The sequence below is a fragment of the Copadichromis virginalis genome, linkage group LG14 (genome assembly GCF_057382275.1).
Source record: "Copadichromis virginalis isolate Kocher_CV1m ecotype Utaka linkage group LG14, C_Virginalis_male_GT1.1, whole genome shotgun sequence".
NCBI classification, from domain to species: Eukaryota; Metazoa; Chordata; class Actinopteri; order Cichliformes; family Cichlidae; genus Copadichromis; species Copadichromis virginalis.
Window position 1 is genome coordinate 24,059,032 of NC_140631.1, and position 21,412 is coordinate 24,080,443.

At 46.9% G+C, this 21,412-nt stretch overlaps 2 protein-coding genes and 1 long non-coding RNA gene across 4 annotated transcripts in view; 2 read left to right on the forward strand and 1 right to left on the reverse strand.

Annotated features, from left to right (window-relative positions):
• Nucleotides 1-21,412, reverse strand: part of grik4 (glutamate receptor, ionotropic, kainate 4) — a 370,076-nt gene that overhangs the window by 27,066 nt on the left and 321,598 nt on the right. For both annotated transcript variants that reach the window (XM_085430050.1, XM_085430049.1), the window contains exon 12: nucleotides 17,242-17,349. In XM_085430050.1, the coding sequence (XP_085286176.1) occupies nucleotides 17,242-17,349 (108 nt within the window). The remainder of the gene's footprint in view (nucleotides 1-17,241; nucleotides 17,350-21,412) is intronic.
• Nucleotides 10,227-10,767, forward strand: LOC146693996 (uncharacterized). Its single transcript, XR_014914846.1, has 2 exons — nucleotides 10,227-10,502; nucleotides 10,586-10,767. It is a non-coding gene; the product is annotated as an uncharacterized LOC146693996 (long non-coding RNA).
• LOC146693997 (uncharacterized) lies at nucleotides 11,073-15,723 on the forward strand. The gene has a single exon (XM_085430048.1). It carries the CDS (start codon nucleotides 11,306-11,308, stop codon nucleotides 15,716-15,718), a length of 4,413 nt encoding a protein of 1,470 aa, XP_085286174.1. The 5' UTR covers nucleotides 11,073-11,305; the 3' UTR covers nucleotides 15,719-15,723.

Sequence of the window (21,412 nt, forward strand, 5' to 3'; positions counted from 1 at the left end):
ATCTGCATAGCAGTGACAATGTATGCTATGCCTTCTAATGATATTGCCTAAGAGAAGCATTTATAATGAAAACAGAATTGGTCCAAGCACTGAACCCTGTGGAACACCATAATTAGGTAACACTTTATGCAATCTGTAACCTCAGTGTGTGAAGAGGACTCTCCACTTACATGAACAAATTGGTGTCAATTAGATAGATACAATTCAACCACTGCAGAGCAGTACCTTTAATACCTACAGCATGCTCCAATTGCTGTAATAAAATATCATGTTCAACAGCACTGAGGGCTGCACTGAGGTCTAGCAGGACAAGCACAGAGATGAGTCCACATTTTGTACTGCTTTCAATTTCTGTGCGCACAGCGCGATCATACACTCGGTATGACAGACAGACGCTTCTGGAGCTACGTTCGTCAGCCAGTTCGGACTTTACAGCGGGTTTCGACTCCGTGGACGCTCTGCTGCCTGGGATCCTTTGTTTACTTGCGCGACATAGAGGGTAAACAAAGAGGGGGAAACGCGGAGTTTTGTGCCGAATGCGACAGAGAAACAGCAAGCCACCTCTCCCCAGCATCCTGCTCGCGAATCTCCAGTCTCTGGACAACAAACTTGACGAGCTGCGTGCACAGATTAAACACCAACAAGACATCAGGAACTGCTGCGTTCTGGCCTTCACAGAGACATGGCTGGAGCCCATCACGCCGGATGGATTCAGTGTTTACCGGGGAGACCGAACGAAGGACTCAGGCAAGAAAAGGGGAGGAGGGGTGTGCTTTATGGTTAACTCCTTGTGGGCTAGAGATGTGTGTATCTTAAAAACTTACTGCTCTCAGAGCCTCGAGCTGCTGACCATTAAAGCCAGGCCTTTTTACCTCCCGAGGGAGTTCAGCTCAGTTCTCCTCTCAGCTGTTTACATTCCTCCACACGCTAATAAAGCTACGGCTATGGACGAACTGTATGACATCATTACTGGACTCGAGAACAAAAATCCAGAAGCTGCCTTTATTGTGCTGGGTGACTTCAACAGAGCCAACATGAAGAAGGTTCTCCCCAAATACTATCAGCACATCTCCTTCCCCACAAGAGGTGATCAAACATTGGACCACTGTTACACTCCATTCAAAGAGTGCTACAAACCCCTCCCCCGCCCAGCTTTTGGTAAGGCAGACCATTGTTCTGCTGCTGCCTGCATACAGACAAAGACTGAAATAGGAAAAACCAGCTTCCAGGGTTATTTACAAATGGGACAGTGAGGCTGAGGAGGTCCTGCAGGACTGCTTTGACACAACTGACTGGCAGATATTTGTGGATGCAGCTGATGGCAACATCAATGGCACAGACTCTGTCATTGGATATATTGGAAAGTGTATGGATGATACCATCACAAAAACCACTGTCCGCATATATCCAAATCAGAAACCCTGGGTAAATAAAGACGTTCGCGCCAAGCTAAAAGTGCGGACCTCTGCCTTTAACTCCGGGGATGCTGATGCATATAAAGCAGCCAGGTACAACCTCCGAAAGTCCATAAAAAAGGCCAGAAAGGACTACAGGGAAAAAATGGAGTCCAGCTACCACAGCTTTGACACCAGGCGACTGTGGAATGGACTGCGCTGCATCACTGACTACAAGAAGGTCAACACAGGCAGTGTTCAGCCCACTGCATCTCTTGCAGACGAGCTTAACAACTTCTATGCTCGTTTTGACGCAGACAACAGAGAGCAGATCCTCTACCCTCAGGAGGACAGTGAGGCTGCAACTTTAACTCTGAAAACAGAAGCTGTGAGATGGACCTTTAAAAAGGTAAATCCTCACAAAGCTCCAGGACCGGACGGCATCCCAGGCCGGCTACTCAGAGTGTGTGCAGACGAGCTGGCAGAGGTGTTCACCAACATCTTCAACCTCTCCCTGAGGCAGTCAGTGGTCCCCACGTCCCTCAAAGCATCCACCATCATTCCCGTTCCCAAAAAATCAGTGGTCTCCTGTCTGAATGACTACCGTCCTGTTGCACTGACATCCGTCATCATGAAGTGCCTGGAGCGGCTGGTCAAAGGTCACATCTGCTCCTCCCTCCCTGACACACTGGACCCTCTTCAGTTTGCCTATCGGACAAACAGAGCCACAGAGGATGCCATCGCCCTGGCAACGCACACCACCCTCACTCACCTGGAGAAAGGGAATACATATGCAAGGATGCTCTTCATCGACTACAGCTCGGCATTTAACACCATCATCCCCTCGAAACTTGCCACGAAGCTCGTCGACCTTGGGCTGGGAACACCAATCTGCAGATGGATTCTAAACTTCCTCACAAACAGGCCCCAGGTGGTGAGAGTTGGTAAGCACACCTCCTCATCACTCATCCTAAACACAGGTACGCCACAGGGTTGTGTGCTTAGCCCCCTCCTATATTCCCTGTTCACACACGACTGTGTTGCTAAACAAGAGTCCAACATCATCATCAAGTTTGCGGCTGACACAACCATCATAGGCCTCATCACAGACAATGATGAGACGGCCTATAGAGAGGAGGTGATGGCACTGTACGAGTGGTGCCTGGAAAATAACCTGACTCTCAACATCAGCAAAACTAGAGAGATGATAGTGGACTACCGGAAACGACCAGTCAGAGAACACCAGCCCATCCACATCAACGGTGTCAAGGTCGGAAGGGTCAGCAGCTTCAAATTCCTTGGAGTCAACATCATTGAGGACTTCTCCTGGACCCTTCACACAGACACTGCTATCAGGAAAGCTCGCCAGCGGCTTTACTTCCTGAGGAGGCTGAGGAAGTTTAGCATGAATGCCAACATCACCTCAAATTTTTACAGGTGTGCAATTGAGAGCTTGCTGACGAGCTGCATCACAGTTTGGTACAGAAGCTGCTCTGCCAGCAGCCGTAAATCACTACAGAGGGTGTTGAAGGCAGTAGAGCACATCATTTAGTCATCTTTTCTCTTTTACCATGTCTCTCTAATATTTTGCTCCTTACTATTTTTCTATTTTTTTTTTATTATTTTATTTTATTATATTTTCTCCTACTGTATTATGCTGCTGAGTGACTGCTGCTTGTCAAACACATTTCATTGCAATGTTGACCCTGTGCTAACTTGCATATGACAAATAAAACTGAAAACTGAAACTGAACTGTCAGAGGCCATAAGAAGATCATTTGTAACCTTCACTAAAGCTGTTTCTGTGCAGTGATGAGCTCTGAAACCTGACTGAAACTCTTCAAATAAACCATTCCTCTGCAGATGATCACTTATTTGTTTTCCAACTACACTTTCAAGAATCTTTGAGATAAAAGGAAGGTTAGAAACTGGTCTATAATTACAATTGAAGAAAAAGAGTCTAAATAAATATCAGTTGTATGGAAAGTAGCTGTACATAATGTTACATCTGTGAGATGGTTGCAAGTAATTTTTTCTCTTATGGCTAAAATATTAACAAGACAACCTATGTGGGAGTAGCGTTCAGGTAGCTGTTAGCTCATTAACATCATTTAACTGTAAAACCAGTCTGGCCTTATGTAACATCAGTAAATCCTTTCATTTAAGTGTGCATGAGCGATAATATTAACTGCTGAAGCTTAAGAGCAACTTGTAGTCACTCCTCCCTACAATTGCATAGCAAAGAAACAGTAACTTGAAAGGATGAATGTATTGGTTGCTGCTACAACACTTAATTAGGGAAAAACGAATTCACTTTCAAGCTTCTCGTTGATTTATGTGCCGTACCATATTTATTATATATGTCTTGTGTCATTAGAAAGCCCAGTCCCTTAGAGTAAGGCTAGAAAATATTGCCTTGTATCTCTCCATCCCACAGAGTTGACCTGGTTAAGTACACACTAATATAATCAGACCTGGAAACATCAATCACTCCAGTAAAAACCCCACAGCAATCAATAACACAGCAGGCTGTCTGACTGTTATCTAGCCAACACGTTTCTCTGCTTTTATGCCTCTGCTTTTTCTTCATTACTTTTCCTTGGTTTCAATTTATCCTTCTTTCTCTGAGCTTCCAGTTTTTCTATAAAAATGTCCGGTCGAAGCCGTACAACAATCAGTGCTCAGCTGCAGAAATAGAAACGCAACTGCTCTTAAAAAGTCTGACTTGTCCAAAAAAACCCAGAACCCAAACAGACACTGAAAAAAGCGAAAAGACCACTTCCAATAAAAAGTTGTCAATAAAAAAGTCGAGAACAAAATAATATATATATATATAAACGATATAAAAGCATGAAAGGCCTATACAAAATTACTAAAGGAAATTCTATGTGCCATCTTTTGCACACCACAGCAAAACAGCCGTATAAAGCTATGAGTTTGAAGCTATAAAGAAATGCAGACTTTTAAAGCAGCCTCTTATTCCCAAGCCATGAGGAGTCTGGTTGCAGACTGATAATGTCAGTGGAGGAAAAACACTTTTACATATGCACAAGCAAGTGCGCACACACAGGCTGCCAGGTGCACTGGTGGGTGTTGTTCACATTCAGCTTCAGACACCACAGTGGAGTTTCCACTTTCTAAAACCTCAGGGTGTTCAAGATGTCTTCAGACAGCCCCTCCTCGCTTTCCTCTGCTGTTTTCTTATCCTTCTAAAACTTGCTCTCCTGAGCACAGCAAACTGGCAGCTGAGATATAATTCTCTCACCGCGGCTGTGAAGTCCGTTTTGAAGAAGAGCCGCCGACGCCCTGACAATATTCGTTAAAAATACTGGGTCATTAGAAAAGAGGCCAGGTCACGTTAATTTTTCATAAAGCCACTGCGACAAAACCGTTTTGCTCTTTACAACAAATACAAATACGCCCAAGTTGGAAAAAGAAAGAAGGAGTACACATAAACTCTGAGAAATGGGGTCAGATCTCGTGTCTCTGTCTGCAAATTCATGTGCACATGCCTCAGTGCCTCTGAGCCTGTGTGCCAGTAAATCTGCCTCCGTGTCTGCTTTTATCAGCCGGCACTATGTGCACTATGTTGAATTTTTACCAATACGTATGTGAGTGGATATGAAAGCACTCAGTGACACAAGGGTACTCTGAAAGAAAACTGAAAAGGATGGCCGAGGGTGCTGCAGCTGAAAAAGTCAGAAAATGACTCTTCCAAAGAGGAACGTGTGGCAGGCATTAAGGACAAAAAAAGGGGACTGAGCTGGGATGTAAATATTGAGAAGTTAGGATTTTCAAAAGATTCGATTTTAAAATGAGGAATAAGACGGATTTACTGAACTCTGTGAGCACATTAGGAGCATTTTGACTAATTAAATAAATAATTCATTAACACCAAAGGGCATTTAATTATTTCCTAGTGGTATAACAACCACCTGTATGAAACAAACCAAGTGGAAAAACAAGAATATAATCCGAAAATCTTTTGTATAAATGAGCGCCAGAAGCAGTTAGTGTTAGATTTTTATGCAGCTTTACAAAAAAATGAAAACCAGATGTTGAAACAATGTTTCAGGTCATTGCTCCTGATTTGCAGCACTGTTTATCTTGCACCTTGCGTACTTGTGTTTGTGTGGTTGGAGTACAGGGTGAATAAAAATGTTCAGTATGTGTGATTTCTATCACTTGAGACAAACCTTCAAAGACAAACAAGCATAAGTTAAGCTGCTGTGTGAGTCCAGCTCATTGATGCTCGCGTCTTCTCTTTACGATCACACCGGATTCGAGCATTAGCTCCTGGTTTGAATCAGGTGCTCAATGCTTCTTGAGAAGTTTCTTCAAAAACTTTAACGTATACCCACCCATCGGTCTGGCACTGAGACACTTCACAACCTGCGGTGTAGCTCTAGAAACACAGCAGCTACACGATCACAATGGATGTCAAGAGGGAACACTAAGAATTGATGCTATAGAACAGAAAAGAGATTAATCTTTTTATTTTTTGGTTTGTTTGTGTTTTGCTGGATGATGCTCTACTGCACTTCAGGACAGAGAGGAAATGCAATACCACACATAATATAAAACAATTTTATCTCCAGGTAACAAAGAATTGGTTTTTCTATTGCATCACCGCGACGGTGTAAAGACATTTTCACTAAGACCTCAACAGTGCCTGTAACAAACTCAATCAATAATTGCAAACACATGGCTTGTGGCCCTGCAGTAAAGTGATAATCAATTCTGCGACTGTAGTTTTTATTTTTATTTTTTCTGGAGCTGTTTGTGAAATTAAAGTGGGGAAGGTGACAGCTATATGTAATGAGACTGCTCTGTAAGGCCCAGGTGGACACGTCAAAAGTTGCATTAAAAAACAAGCTGAAAACGAACGGAGGAGAGCATCCTTAAAGCGTCTGCACAAGTGCACACAAACGCACACATTCTCCCAGGCCGGCGGTACAGGTAAGGAATTCTTATAGAGGCTTTCAGCTGTGGCTCGTCTGCCGCCCACAAGCGAGATAACAGCGACACAGCAATCACACCATGATGAATGAGCTGTGATAGGCACTGAAAATTGCTCCTTGGTGGCTTCCGAAGTTTGGTCCAGGGACTCTATATATCCAAAGTGAAATCAAAGCTTTGCGCTCAGCCAATTCTTTCTTTCACAGCCTCTTTCTGTTGTGAAAACATTGTCTCATTTGTACTCCAACTCAACACGCACACATCTCTACAGTCCCCTGATGCCGTTCCCTCCTGTGCAAAATGAACCGTTCCGTTTGAATCCCTATCAGTCTCAATGAGACCACTGAGTTGTTCTTTGGCGAAATATGGCAATATGTCCTTCCCCTATTCCCAAGGATTGCAGCTGATAAGCCAGTTACAACAACACAGTGGGCCAATTGTTTCTGCTTACAGGGCTACTCTGTGCCTTATCATCTGATTCATCAGCGAGGAGGAGGAGGAGGAGGAGTTGAGCGAGTCATGTCTGTGTTCTGTGTTGTATTCAATGAGTGAGTGAATGACGTGCTGCTGACTAACAATCTGAATCTTTGTATTGTGTTTTTTTTGGATTCTTTTTATTTCCTCTTGTGTGTTTCTATTAATTTTACCTCCTGTCATCGGCTTTCTCCTCTTCTTTGTTTGCCCCGTCCTTTTTAGTTTCACCTCTGTCTTCTGTTCCAGTTAGTTGTAATGAGAATTTATAGTTTCTCAGTCTAGTTTCCACTTGATCAGCTAAAAGTGTCTCAGTGCTCTAGCACGTTTATTCTCATCACTTTTTGTTCTGGCCGAGTTTCCCTGGACTGATGCTGTATTCAGTTTGCCTCAGAAATTGGTTATCAGTGCTGGACGTGACGTCACTCCTGAGTTGAGTGCATTCCAGTAGTCCAGTAGGAAAAGGTTTTGCTCATTAGGCACAGCACTAGCAGTACAGTGCAATACTTTCTTTCGTACTTAAAGATACAGCTGTAGCAGGTTCATGGAGAAATACACAACATTAGTGATACAGATAGCAAGTTTTAGAGTTTTACTAATGTTTTGTGAGCTAATGCTATCTTGGACTGTGAAGTCAGGGTTACTGGGGATGCTCTGACTTTCCCAGTTGAAAGTCATGAGTCAGGCACAGGAGGCACAGGCATGTGGGCACATGATTGAAAGAATGAAAGCAGAACCTTTATTAAATATAACCACGCTGAAACTCACTAAGGGCTAATGGGGACCTAAACACACCTGAACTAAATCAGAGTAACGAAGCAAGAGAAGGAAGCTTAACACAATGAAGGAGAGACGGAGAACTACCAGAAAAAAGATGGGACATAACCAAACATCCAACACAGAGATGGAAACTTGACAACAAAACACAGAATAACTGAAGCAAACTAAAGCCATGAAGTAAAGCTAGGCAGCGACATTAATTGACCTACAAATGCAAGATTAGCACAAGCAAAACAGCGCAACCTGCAAAAGTAATAAAACAAAAGTTCAGGAATAATACATGATGTTGTATTATTTATATTACATAACCGTTTGTTTGGCTCCTTAGCAAGGTACAGCACTAGCAGCTGGTTGGACACATTCATGTTACTGCCACATTAGAGGACACTGTGGAATATCTGTGGATATCACACATTTGATGTGACAGTCTGTCCATTTTGGTGAGGCCAATTTGCAGAAAACACACTAAAGTAGGTATTTTGTCATTTTCACAGGTTAGAGTAGTTGTTTTTTAATTAAAGGATCACACAATATTATTCAAAAAAGGACGTTTATTAAAAAGCTGAACATAGGAGCTCTGATTTGAATCAGCTGAACAAACTAAAGGCATAGTTAGTTAGTTAGGTAGTTGGGACTGGTTACCTTACTGGTCCTACGGATCCAGGTGCACATTTGTTCTGACCGACTTCAGTGGCTGAGTAAGCTATGGTTGCTAGATCAAGACTAGCAACCTTAAAATGGACATCCCAGAAACGTTCCTTACCTGGATAATCGAACAAAATCTTGCACAAATAGACAGTTTGTCTTTTAACAGATACAGGAAAGTTTGAAACTTTTTTTGAATAATTGATAGAATTACTGATCTAGCTGAATTTTTGATTTTTTTTTACAAAAACTCACCATTTTTATTGAAACCAGATTGATAAACGACCCCATACTATGTGACAACATTGTGACAACATTGTGACAACATTGTGACAAAGTGTCAGAGTGTCGCTGATGGTTAATTACATTTTATTACAATTGCCTGGAAAAATGAAGGGGATACCAATTTTGAGCGACCACCTTAAACTTCGATTTATTGAAGGAAAAGTTACTGAAAGATTTTTCAGTGATCACCAATTCATGCAGGAGTACAAAGTCTGACAACCAACCAGTCTGCTGTGCAGTGCAATGCTATTTCTTTTTCTTATTTCTTTTGCACTTAAAAACACAGCTGTAGCACATTCATGGTTAGAGCCTGATCTTTGTGTATGACTTACACAAATGGTCTCAAATAGAAAACAGTGGGTGTACAGTTCATATGCAGTACATATCATTTACATATGCATTTTACAGTTTTACTTATGTTTACTTATGTTTATGTGCTGAACTCAGGTAAAGTTCGTGTTTTTGGCCTGCTCCAGCTTTCTGAGTTGGAAGTCACGTGTTTTGTGAAAAATGTGGATCTAAAATGCAGATCTGAGGCTCAGAATTTAAAGAACAAAAAGGGAACCTTTGTTAAGGTGAAGCAGGTAGTCCAGCAGGCAGCAGAAAACCAAATCCAAACAGGGGATTGTTGAAGGAAGACTCATAGACAATGCAACACCAACAAAGAACTAAGGCAAAGTGATGCTTTAAAAACACACAGAGATGAGATGCAAACTAAGAATTGACATACACAGCAAAAACTCCAGTGTTAAATTAACACTGGAGTTTTTGCTGTGTAGAATAAATAATAAATAATACTAGAAAGTCCACAAATGAAAAATGACCATGACAAGTGTGATTTGAAGGGGTGTTCCAGTCCAAAGTCCTGACTGAAAACTCAAAAATGACAGCAAACTTCAGATAAACGCTTGGCGGACCCAAACCCTGGGAGAGGTGATGAGCAGTAGTAGTCAAACGAACGCACCATAACTCTTTAGTCCATTAAAACTGTTGCATTTAGGTCCTACTTCTTGGAACATTGTGACGGTTTCAACTTGGACTTATTTTTCACTTCTGGAGTTCCCCAACATGCATTAATATCAAAGCTGCTGGAAAATACAACACAGGGGTGCTTATAGAGAACCTTACATTATTCTCAAAAGGTTTGGAAAAGACTTAAATATCCTCTCAAGTAATTAAAGTAGGTATATAATTACTGAAGGTTAATTTAGCACTGTTCAAAATGTGCAATAGCAACTGAGCTTCTGTACTGTTAAATAAATGTCATAGTTCAGGCGTTCTGCACACTGTATGACATGAATGACACGGGGAAAGGTTTTGCTGGTTTTGCCTGCAGCTTTTCAGTTCACCATTCCTCTTTTGAAATATCTACTGCGAAATCTGCGACATCCATTTTTATGCATGACTCACTGCTAATCATGTTGATATACTCATATGTAATAACCACGGGTTGATAAAGTCAGAGGCATTTGAAGATTATAAGACTCAGCATGTTTGAAGTTGAGTGCTTTTCAGATTGCTGAAGCATCCTCCCTCATACCTGCAGAGGCCGTATATGTTAACTGTATGAAGGCGACAGTGTCGTGGTCTGGGTGGTTTTCCACAGCATCGGCTCCTCCCCACTGGGTGGAGTCTTTGTTGTTCCTCACCTGATGGCAATCGGACCAGCAGTATTTATGACCGGTGCACTCAACTGGTCTTCGCCAGATTATCTGCCAACTTTAGTCAGTTCTCGGCCTCACGTCCGTTCCTTGGTGACTAATCGTGTGTATTAACCGTATCTCTGTTTTTTTCGTCAGCCTCTGAAAACCACCTACCAAGCTCTCCTGGATACCAGTTTGCTGCCACCGGTAATCCCTCTCCGTTTTGGAGCTGCCATTTTCTCCTGCCTGCCTCCCTGCCTTGCATGCAGCACCCACCTGGACCTCTCCTGCCTCCCCCCTCCACGCAACCCCCACCTGCAAGCTTGTAAGACAGCTCAGTGTACTATTTTTTAGATTCACTCGCAACCCTCTGTGGGATTCCCCTGACTGCTCTGTCCTCTGTTTCAGTGCCCGGGCCCGCCACAGTTTTCCCTGCCCAGTACCTGCACCCAGTTATCCCTGCCATCTAGTTTTCACCACAGTATTTTTCTCTCGCCTCAGACATCTAGTTTATGTTCATTGATTCTAGTCTGCACTTTCTGTTAGCCTCTGAGCATTGTAAAAATAAAGTCTCTTTTCGTTACACCTCACCCCTGGCCTCCGGTTTTGAATCTGCGCTTGAGTCCATCCCATGTCCACGGGCCACTGTGCCTGACAGACAGCCTGACTTATGCCACCCACTTCCTCGAGTCTCCAAGTGGCAAAAAGTGCATCAGTTAAACTTCTGTCTCTAGGTCTTTTTGACAAACCTTTTTCCCCACACAGCTAATCTTTTATTTATTTACCGTGCAACTAAGCGCATCTTAAATGCTTTTATGGAGAGACTTATGTTAGATTTGTATTGTTGGATTGTCATTTATGCTTAGAAATATATATTTATATATGTGTGGCGGAGGCGTGGCCCCGGGCGCAGCTGCAGGGGAGGAGTGCAGCAGAAGGCTCAACAGGGCGGCGCTGCGAGGCCGGTAAGAACAGCTGATGGTGTTTATGTACTGATGATGGTCTCCCTCCGCTGTGTTTATAGTGAGACGGGGAGGGGCGGCCAGAGGAGAGATCAGCTGGGCTCGTGAGCTGTCAGACTGTACGACTGAGTCAGCTGTCAAAACTCAACACTCAAAGCTTCAATAAATGTGGAAGTTGGCAGTACATACCTGTGTGTGCGTGTGTCTGTGCCTGGTGTATTCCACAAGTGGTGCCGAAACCCAGGAAAGTGCCGGTGGGGGAATGTCCGACCCACAGGCCGCGCCACCCGCCCAGCCTCTGCAATTCTTGGCGCAGATGCTAGCGGAGATGGCGACGATGAGCCGGGATCAGGCGGCCGACCAGCGTGCCCACCTGGCCGCGCTGCAGGAGCAGACGGACCGACAGACGCAAATTCTGGAACGGCTGGTCGGGGCCGCTGCCACGCCGAAGCCCTCGCCACTGTCGGTGGCGGTGCCCCGGATGGGGGACGGGGACGACCCACAAATTTTTTTGGAGACCTTCCGTGCCACGGCGGAGGCTTGCCAATGGCCGCGGGAGGAGTGGGCTCCGCGGCTGCTCCCCCTGCTGTCTGGGGAGGCACAAACAGCGGCCCTGAGTCTGCCTCCGGCGTCGAGGAGCAGCTTCCCGGACGTGAGCCGGGCGGTGGTGGACAGGCTGGGGCTCACCGCCGAAGACCATCGCCGGCGGTTCCGGGCCTGTCGGCTGGCTACAACGGACCGACCATTCGCCTGGGCCCGGCAGCTGCGCGACGCGGCGGTGCGCTGGCTGCAACCGGGGGCATCGGAGGGCGAGACGAAGCTGGTGGACAAGGTGGTGCTGGAGCAGTTCACGGAGGGGTTGCCAGCGGAGACGGCGAGATGGGTCCGGTGCCACCGGCCCGCAAGCTTGGAGGTAGCAGTGACGCTGGCGGAGGACCACCTTGCCGCTGGAGCAGGGGAACCCGGGGACGCCGGACGGAGGCCGAACAGACAGGCCCCAGTGCCGGCCCCGAGGCGCCGTGTGCCGGCACCAGGGCAGGCCGAGCGGCTGCCGGCGCTGAGCCCCACTAACCCTTTCGCGGCGTTGGTGCCGTCCAGGGGAGCCGAGCCAAGTGGAGCCGCCCCCGAGCCACGGAGAGCAGCACAGACACCGGGGCCGGAGTGTTGGAAGTGCGGGCAGCCGGGGCACCTGAGGAGGGATTGTCCGCTTATGGAAGTGGGGCAGGTGTTCCGCGTTGCTGGCGCCCCAGCACCCTCCCCCGGTCCAGGAGGGACATACAGTATTCCGGTAAGGACTCGAGGGGGTATACGCCAGGCGTTGGTGGACACGGGCTGCACGCAGACCCTCGTACACCAAAGCTTGGTTCGCCCCGGGGCATTGCTGGAGGCAGAATGGGTGGAGGTGAGGTGTGTGCATGGTGACGTTCACAGGTATCCCATAGTGCCGCTGTTATTAAAGTATAAGGGCAAAATGCATAGAGTAACGGCGGCGGTTAGCCCGCGCCTGTCGCACCCCCTGATTCTGGGTACCAATTGGCCGGGGTTTCATCAGCTACTGGGGCAGTACGCGGGGGTGCGATCACGACCGGAAGCGGGGTGTAGCGTGTGCGCGGCATTCAGCGGTGACGCGGGGTCGTCCGACACCGACTCCGGGGGGGAGGAGCCGGCGGGTCCCTCACGGGACGTCCCGCCGGCCCCGGAAGTGTCCCCCATGGGTGATTTCCCACTGGAGCAGTCTCGTGACGGCACCCTACGCTCAGCCTTTGACCAAGTGATGGCTATTGATGGTCACGTGGTGCGCCCTGAGGCCGCGCAGACCTACCCGCGTTTCGTCTTATTAAACGACCGGTTATATCGAGTGAGTCGTGACACTCAGACAGAGGAAACACACACCCAGTTGTTGGTGCCGCAGGGCCGCCGGGAAACGCTTTTCCAGGCGGCCCACTATAACCCCATGGCAGGGCATATGGGCTACGAGAAAACTCTGGAGCGAATAACGGCCCGATTTTATTGGCCGGGCATCCGAGCGGATGTGCGCCGCTGGTGCGCGTCCTGCCCGGACTGCCAACTTGTTAACCAGCCGGCCATACCGAAGGCGCCGCTGCGCCCTCTCCCCCTCATTGAGGTCCCGTTTGAGCGCATCGGCATGGACCTCATCGGGCCGTTTCACCGGAGTGCACGCGGCTACCGCTTTGTGTTAGTCCTGGTGGATTACGCAACGCGGTACCCGGAAGCAGTTCCGCTGCGCACCATCTCTGCAAAGAGTGTGGCGCAGGCACTGTTTCAGGTCATCTCCCGAGTCGGAATCCCGAAAGAGATACTGACTGACCAGGGCACGTCGTTTATGTCTCGTACACTGCGGGAACTGTACGAATTACTGGGCATTAAATCTATTCGGACCAGCGTCTACCACCCTCAGACTGACGGGCTGGTGGAGCGGCTGAATAAGACTTTAAAGTCCATGATTCGGAAGTTCATTAACGAGGATGAACGCAATTGGGATCACTGGCTAGACCCTCTGTTATTCGCAGTGCGGGAGGTGCCCCAGGCCTCCACGGGATTTTCTCCCTTTGAACTGCTGTTCGGCAGGAGGCCACGTGGGGTGCTCGACCTGATTAAAGAAAGCTGGGAGGACGGTCCGAGCCCCGCCAAAAATGAGATTCAGTACGTGTTGGACCTGAGAGCAAAACTCCACACTTTGGGGAGGTTGTCACGGGAGAATTTGCTCCAGGCTCAGCAGCGTCAGCAACGCCTGTATGACAGAGGGGCTAGGCTCAGGCAATTCTCACCGGGAGATAAAGTGCTTGTGTTACTCCCTACTTCCAGCTCGAAGTTGCTCGCCAAGTGGCAAGGACCCTTTGTGGTCACACGGCGAGTCGGGGACGTGGACTATGAGGTCGCTCGGTCGGACAGGGGAGGAGCCACGCAGATTTATCACCTCAATCTCCTCAAACTGTGGCGAGAGGTTGAAACCGCTTCTCTGGTGAGCTTGGTGAAGGAGAGAGATGAGTTGGGGCCTGAGGTGCCAAATTCTATCATTCCCGCCTCCCTCCCTTGTGATGACCATCTCACACAGGCCCAGAGAGCGGATGTTGTCGCGTTGCAACAGCGTTTTGCGGACGTGTTCTCCCCCCTGCCCGGCCGGACGTCCCTCATCGAGCACCATTTCGTGACGCAGCCTGGCGTGACGGTGCGTTCACGGCCCTACAGGCTCCCGGAGCACAAGCGAAAAATCGTGCAGAGGGAATTGGCGGAAATGCTGAGGATGGGAGTAATAGAAGAGTCGCACAGCGCCTGGTGTAGCCCCATCGTTCTGGTGGCGAAGAAGGATGGGTCTATACGGTTCTGTGTCGACTATCGCAGGGTGAACGAAGTGTCACGCTTTGATGCCTACCCCATGCCTCGGGTCGACGAGCTCCTGGACCGGTTAGGCACGGCCCGCTTTTTCACGACACTGGACTTAACCAAGGGCTATTGGCAGATTCCCTTGTCTGCCGAGGCCAGGGAGAAAACGGCCTTCTCCACTCCGTACGGTTTGTACCAGTTCGTGACACTTCCGTTCGGCCTGTTCGGGGCCCCGGCCACTTTCCAGCGTCTCATGGACCGGGTACTGCGTCCGCACGCAGCGTATGCTGCCGCCTACCTGGATGACGTGATCATCCACAGCGACACCTGGGCGGAGCATGTGCTGCGGGTGGCCGCGGTCCTGGAGTCCCTGAGGGGGGCGGGGCTCGCGGCCAATCCGAAGAAGTGCGCGGTTGGACGGAGGGAGGTGCAGTATCTGGGGTACCACCTGGGGGGCGGGCAGGTGCGTCCACAGGTGGAGAAGACGGCGGCTATCGCATCCTGCCCGCGCCCCAGGACGAAAAAGGAGGTGAGACGGTTCTTGGGGTTGGCGGGTTACTATCGTCGCTTTGTGCCGGGGTTTGCGCAGCTAACCAGCCCCCTGACCGATCTCACTCGAAAGGGTGCCCCGGATCTGGTCCAGTGGACGGGGCCGTGCCAGGCGGCGTTTGTGCAGGTGAAAAAGGCTCTCTGTGGGGAGCCGCTGCTTCACACTCCTAACTTTTCCCTCCCTTTTGTTCTGCAGACTGACGCCTCGGACAGAGGGCTGGGAGCCGTTTTGTCCCAGCAGGTGAGGGGGGCTGACCGCCCTGTCCTGTACATCAGCCGGAAGCTAGCGGAGCGCGAGCGCCGGTACAGCACCGTGGAGAAGGAGTGCCTGGCCATCCGGTGGGCGGTCGGCTCCCTGCGCTATTACCTCCTGGGACGCTCATTCACCCTCTGTTCGGACCACGCCCCGCTGCAGTGGCTCCACCGCATGAAGGATGCCAACGCCCGGATCACCCGGTGGTATCTGGCGTTGCAGCCCTTTAAGTTCAAGGTGATCCATAGGCCGGGGGCGCAGATGGCGGTGGCCGATTTCCTCTCTCGCTCGCGGGGGGGAGTTGGCTCGGCCGGACGGCTCCCCGGCCTCGAACGGGCGGTGGGGGTGTGTGGCGGAGGCGTGGCCCCGGGCGCAGCTGCAGGGGAGGAGTGCAGCAGAAGGCTCAACAGGGCGGCGCTGCGAGGCCGGTAAGAACAGCTGATGGTGTTTATGTAATGATGATGGTCTCCCTCCGCTGTGTTTATAGTGAGACGGGGAGGGGCGGCCAGAGGAGAGATCAGCTGGGCTCGTGAGCTGTCAGACTGTACGACTGAGTCAGCTGTCAAAACTCAACACTCAAAGCTTCAATAAATGTGGAAGTTGGCAGTACATACCTGTGTGTGCGTGTGTCTGTGCCTGGTGTATTCCACAATATGCTTAGAAGTATATAATCATTTGTAACTTACTGCAAATACTTACCAATATCCTCATTTACAGATCATTGCAACGAGACGACAAAAATGCAGAGGGGACAGAACTTTTGGAGAGAGATAGCGAGGGTAGTCGGGCCATGATTGCAGGCATTTTCCGCACCTTCAAGCGTGTCCGTGCAGACAAGCTATAAACTCTTTTCGCCTTAAGATATGGCTGGACAAAATGCCACATGTCAAAACTCATTCTCTAGTTTATTAAATCTGTTTTCTGTTTGCGAAGTCTGTCATTCCATAGAGACGATTCCAGTCTGCCCTGCAGTAACTCAAGCTTTTCCCCTGCTTTCCCAGCATCCACCTTCTCACGTGCTCCTAATGCCATCTTTAACCCTGCAGTATTTATATTAATGCAGTTACATTTAATCGCTTCTATTCAACTGTTTTTTTTCTTGGACTTTGCTGTTGCTCAACAGCTGCCTGCAAAGATTCTAGTAAGGTGAATTGTACTTACATGTTTCTCAGCTGGGTGTTTCCGCACTAGATGTTTTACTGAGCTATAACAGCGTGAGACAGTTTGCCTAAAGCATGTTTTAGCTCTACTAATACAAGACTTGTCTAATTTGTCGGCCAAAAAAACTTGTGAGTTTCACAGAATTTTTGTGATTAGTCATTTTGAAATGTGTTTGGCCATTTGTGAAATAACGACAATCAGAGCAAGAGCACTGAGAGAAACTAGTTTCCTTGCTTTTTTTGTTTTTATATAATTTACTTGTGTTTAATCAATTAATTGATTAAATAAGTGAATAATGAACCAGACACTTGATTTACTCAAGCACTGATTAAAAATAGTCCACATCAAGTGTATAATGAATGTTTTCATTGCAGGAAATATGTGTTTTTCTTTCTGAACTGTTTAAGGATTCTGATGAGTGATGATTGAACAAAGCAGATAAAGGAAGTTGCTCGAAACTGGCACCGCACCCCCCTCAAAACAAGTAGTTAGAGTAGTGAGAACTAGTGCTCACAGGGTCTATATTTACAACAAAGGCTGAGGATGGCTGACATGGTAAATTATTAGCTCCTGCTGAAACACTCGGTACTCAGGGCAAAACAATTGAGCAGCATCAGATCCTCTGATCCCAAAAGGACTGAGTGTGGAAGTGAAAACACAAAATGGCTTTTTGATATGGTAATTGTCTGTCAACTAGAGAATGTCAGCCACATGTAGATCAGTCTGAGCTGAGCTAATAAAATGGCACAGAATACTGATGCGTGTGTGTGTGTCAGTGCGCATACAGTCCTTACCAGTATTGTTGTGATGATAAGAGTCGTGTTGAAGAGGGTGTCCGTCACATTGATAGATGGAAGCTTTCTCTCCATGGACAGTCCATCTTCAGAGTGCCACAGGCCAATCTGCAAAGTGAGCGTGCACGCGCGCGCACACACACACACACACACACACACACATGCAAACAGATCACCTACTAAGACCATCAGTTGGAAAGGGCAACAGAAACAATCTATGCCTAATTCTCCCACTCTGTGTCTTGTCTTTAAAGGAGACTCAGTGTGACCTTCATAAAAGATTTGGGCCAGACAAAAAGCAGTGGATGGATCGCCACAGCCTGAGACTGTGTGACGGCAAAAGTTAGTGAGACGACCGAGAGAGAAACAGAAATAACACTCGTGGCTCCTGGAGGAGTGCACACAGGGCATGTGCTCAATCAAGAGGCAACAGAATGCATTCATTAAAGCAATTACCGGCAAATCCTATGGCACACAGCCACATTCTCATTACAGCTTGAGTGGGACTTCACAGCTCCACCTCACACGGTGTCTTTCCTTTCAATCTGTTTCTGCCATCTCCTGTCTCGTTCATTTATTTACTCGACTCAAGGTTGCCAATCCTGAACTCTATGAGGAGAGTCTCTACAAAGGTTTGTAAATCAGCCTCATGCTGCACTGCTTTACTGGGACAGACATGGAAAACTATGGTGAAGGATTTTCTTGGGTTCTCTAAGCTGTTAAATTAAAAAGTGAAAAAAGAAAATCCAAGGTTCTGCATTAAAAGCGTTGTTAAACTTGACAATTTACTTTCTTCCTGTACTTACTATGGGAGTAATGTTGTGATACTCGTGACATTTATTTCACAAACTGTCATTTCATCCATATGACTGACGTTTGCATGCAGAAGGTAATCCTAAAATCAAAAAACGAGATGATGCGATCCTTTTTTTTTCAGTTGGTGTAATTTTTACTGACGCAGGTTATCTGTGGTTTAGATTTAATATGTGAGAGATAATTTAAGAGCTTTTCAAGCTCATCCTGCCTGCGATGTTTCCACACAGTCATTTATTGTTAAAACACTGTGTAACTGTTAGTTAGGGGAAAAGACGGCGCTTTCAGGATTTGAATAAATATTCCTAAAAACAACAGTTTAGATTCAGACTCTGTCAGTGACAAAGTATTGCACCTCCTCTCAAAGGCTGTAAACAAATTATATCTCTCAAAACAATAATCAGCTTCACCTAATTAAAAATATTATGTAGGAGGAGTGAATGAGAAAATATAGTACCTAATTCAGCGGTGACACATTGTTGGCAAAATATAGTCGCATTCCTTGAATGAGCGCTTTGATTGCTGAACATGGAATAAAACCCTTGAGAATATTCCTGCTGGTCGGAGTCAGACGAGAGAGGACGAGATGTCAAAGTGATTGAAGTGTGATTAAAAAAAATCCAATAAACAGACTTCTTCAAGCTTGGCCCTGAATTGTTTCAAGGCTAAATTGCCAAATTTCTCTTGAGATTTCAGGCCATTCGTGCTGATCTGTGCTACATTTGGAAGCCATTTAACTACTCTCCTAACACTGATAATGAATTCTGATGTGATATATATCTAAACTAGAAGTGAGAGCTCCCAGACTCAAAGATTTCCTTTGAGAGTATATGATCAAAGAGATCTTGCCTTCCATTTCCTCTGGTATACTTGTTGGGGAGAAACAGCACCTTGCTCTCACAAATAGACTACAGCTACCCAAACTGCCCGCACCAACGCACTGCACACTCTGCTACTGATGGCCTCGAGAAACAGAGGGGGGAGAAAATGTGAACATACTGCAGCATGACCAAAAAGGGGCCAGTGAAATATGCTGCTCAGCAATCAGCGTACACAATCAGCTGTCAGAGCCCGTGGAGGTGGTGGGATGTGGGAGTCTCTGGCTTGGCTAGGCTCAGCAGGTGTCACGAAAGGTCTGAGCATGGGGGTGACTAAGAGGGTAATGGGATGAGGTGGCACCGTGACTCTGGCCCAGGAAGTGTAGGTGGAGAGTGAGAGTAGCAGATGAGCAGGGGGAGAGGTAGCCAGGAAGGGAGAACAAACATATGCTGGAAGCGCAGGAACTGGCCGTTTGGTGGCCCTCCCCTCGACTCTGCTAACGCTAGGAGGAGATAAAGTGGAGATGTGCTCCCTGTGAGTCAGATTTCAGAAGAAGGCATATGCATGCATTAGCTAATGTAAGCAGGAACTCAAAACACACTGTGACATTTAACAAAGATGCTGAAAACGTTTAATGCTGTAATTATTCTTGAGACATTTTGCTATACATTACACTTTACTATTGGTTTATGCAGCAAAAAATGGTAGATTCTCATTATTTGGTATAAACTGGATGAAAAGATGAGAGCAAAGTGTCTAAAAGTTAGAGAGATGCTAATAAATAACTAATTAAAGTGATGAAGTATTAATCAGTGAGCACCACAGTCTGCTATTAATCTGCAGGCCAAGAGAGAACATCAGTAACCTTACGTGTCATTTCCCTCAATATGCATTTTCTAATAAGTGTGTAAGCTGAGTAAACTGTAAACCAGAGGGATCCCTAACCATTGCATGAATCCCGATGAAGTAACAATATTGAACCATTGCATAAAACGTCGTTATACACACAGCACAACCCAAGAAGCCATTAGACTCACAAGCTTTTATCGTGAAGAGAGGAAACAGCTCATTGCCATTCACCAGACTGTTTGTGTGCAACACAAGGGGCTGTATCCTGATGTTTCTCATATGCTGTGCCATTAATTTGGTATTTGCACTGCAGTTACTATAAATTAATACTGCACAGTGCATCCAGTGACTCTAGGAAATAAATTCAGGCTAAATTCGGGCTGCTGATGAAAAGCCTGCACCAGAAATGAGGAAGAACAGGATGTAAGAGAGAAGGGATTGGGTAAGAGCACAAGGAGAAGACACAGAGAGAGAGAGAGAGACACATAAAAAGATGTATGGGAATGTCAATCACTTACTGAGTGGGTGTGGTGATACTGGCGAATGGAAAGAAAAAAAAATATCAATGAGAAAGTATAAGAAGCAGCCACCTAGGGAGCCAGAACATGGAAAAGCGACAGCAACAGGGAGACTAAAAAGAGAGAGAAAGTTTGTGTTTGAGTGTGTGTGTGTGCACGCTGAGAGGAAGAGAGACACACAGAGAGACTGACAACGACACTCTGACACAGTGGAAGGACACGTCCTGTGAGGGTTTACCCACGGTTCATTCTGGAACCTGGAATTACAGCACGAGGAAAAGATTAGGGTGGCTGCTCACTGAAGCGTCAGCATTGGCTGATTTTCCTGTCAGAAAAATGCTGCATCCAATAGGGTGTAGCGAGACTGTGCCGTGACAGACACATCCATCATATATGAGAGAAGCAATAGTACCATTATCAAGCATAATGTCATACAGCCCACTTACACCGAGGCTAAAGCACTCAGGTGTCACAGCGGTGCAAATTAGTTTGGGACGACACTGAAATGTGTGGCTGCGTACTCGCGGGTGTGGGGCTGACGAATAGGACTATCCTCATGTCTGTACTGCGGATGCAAAGTATTCTCGCAGGAGATGGACTTACATGGCAGTATTTTGCTATCTAGGCCTGAAGAAAATATGCTGAAGTAGATGCAGTTTCTGCCTATCAGCGGACATTTCCACCAGTTGAATCAGCAACTAGCTGCTGGTAAAAACAGCGGGTAGTTATATTTAGAGCGTGCTCACGCTGCTTCACAACAATTGCATTGTTCAAACGAAGTACCGGCGTTCTGTGTTTGTGTGTGCAACTGTTATGCATGTTTTCTCTGTGGAATAGTGAGTGGGAAAAGTTCTTTTTTTCCCTTTTTTTTTCTTACACAAGCTTTCTACCGTATGACTCATCATCAGCAGGAAAGCGACTAATCAGGGTGGTGCCGTAGGCAAACTTCAGGGGCTAGACAGACACAGGTGGTGGTGTAGGTGGTTGGATATGCCATACATTAAAGAGAGGACTGGGTAAACCACACAGTCGTGACTCTGTTGCCAAGTGATGAAAAGGAGCTACAAACTGTGGCACTTCTAGCTGTTATTTATTTCTGGTCAAGAACTCTCTAATCTCTGGCAGTGAGGGAAAAGTGATGAAAAAGTCAATCTGGTTACATTTTTAAAGTC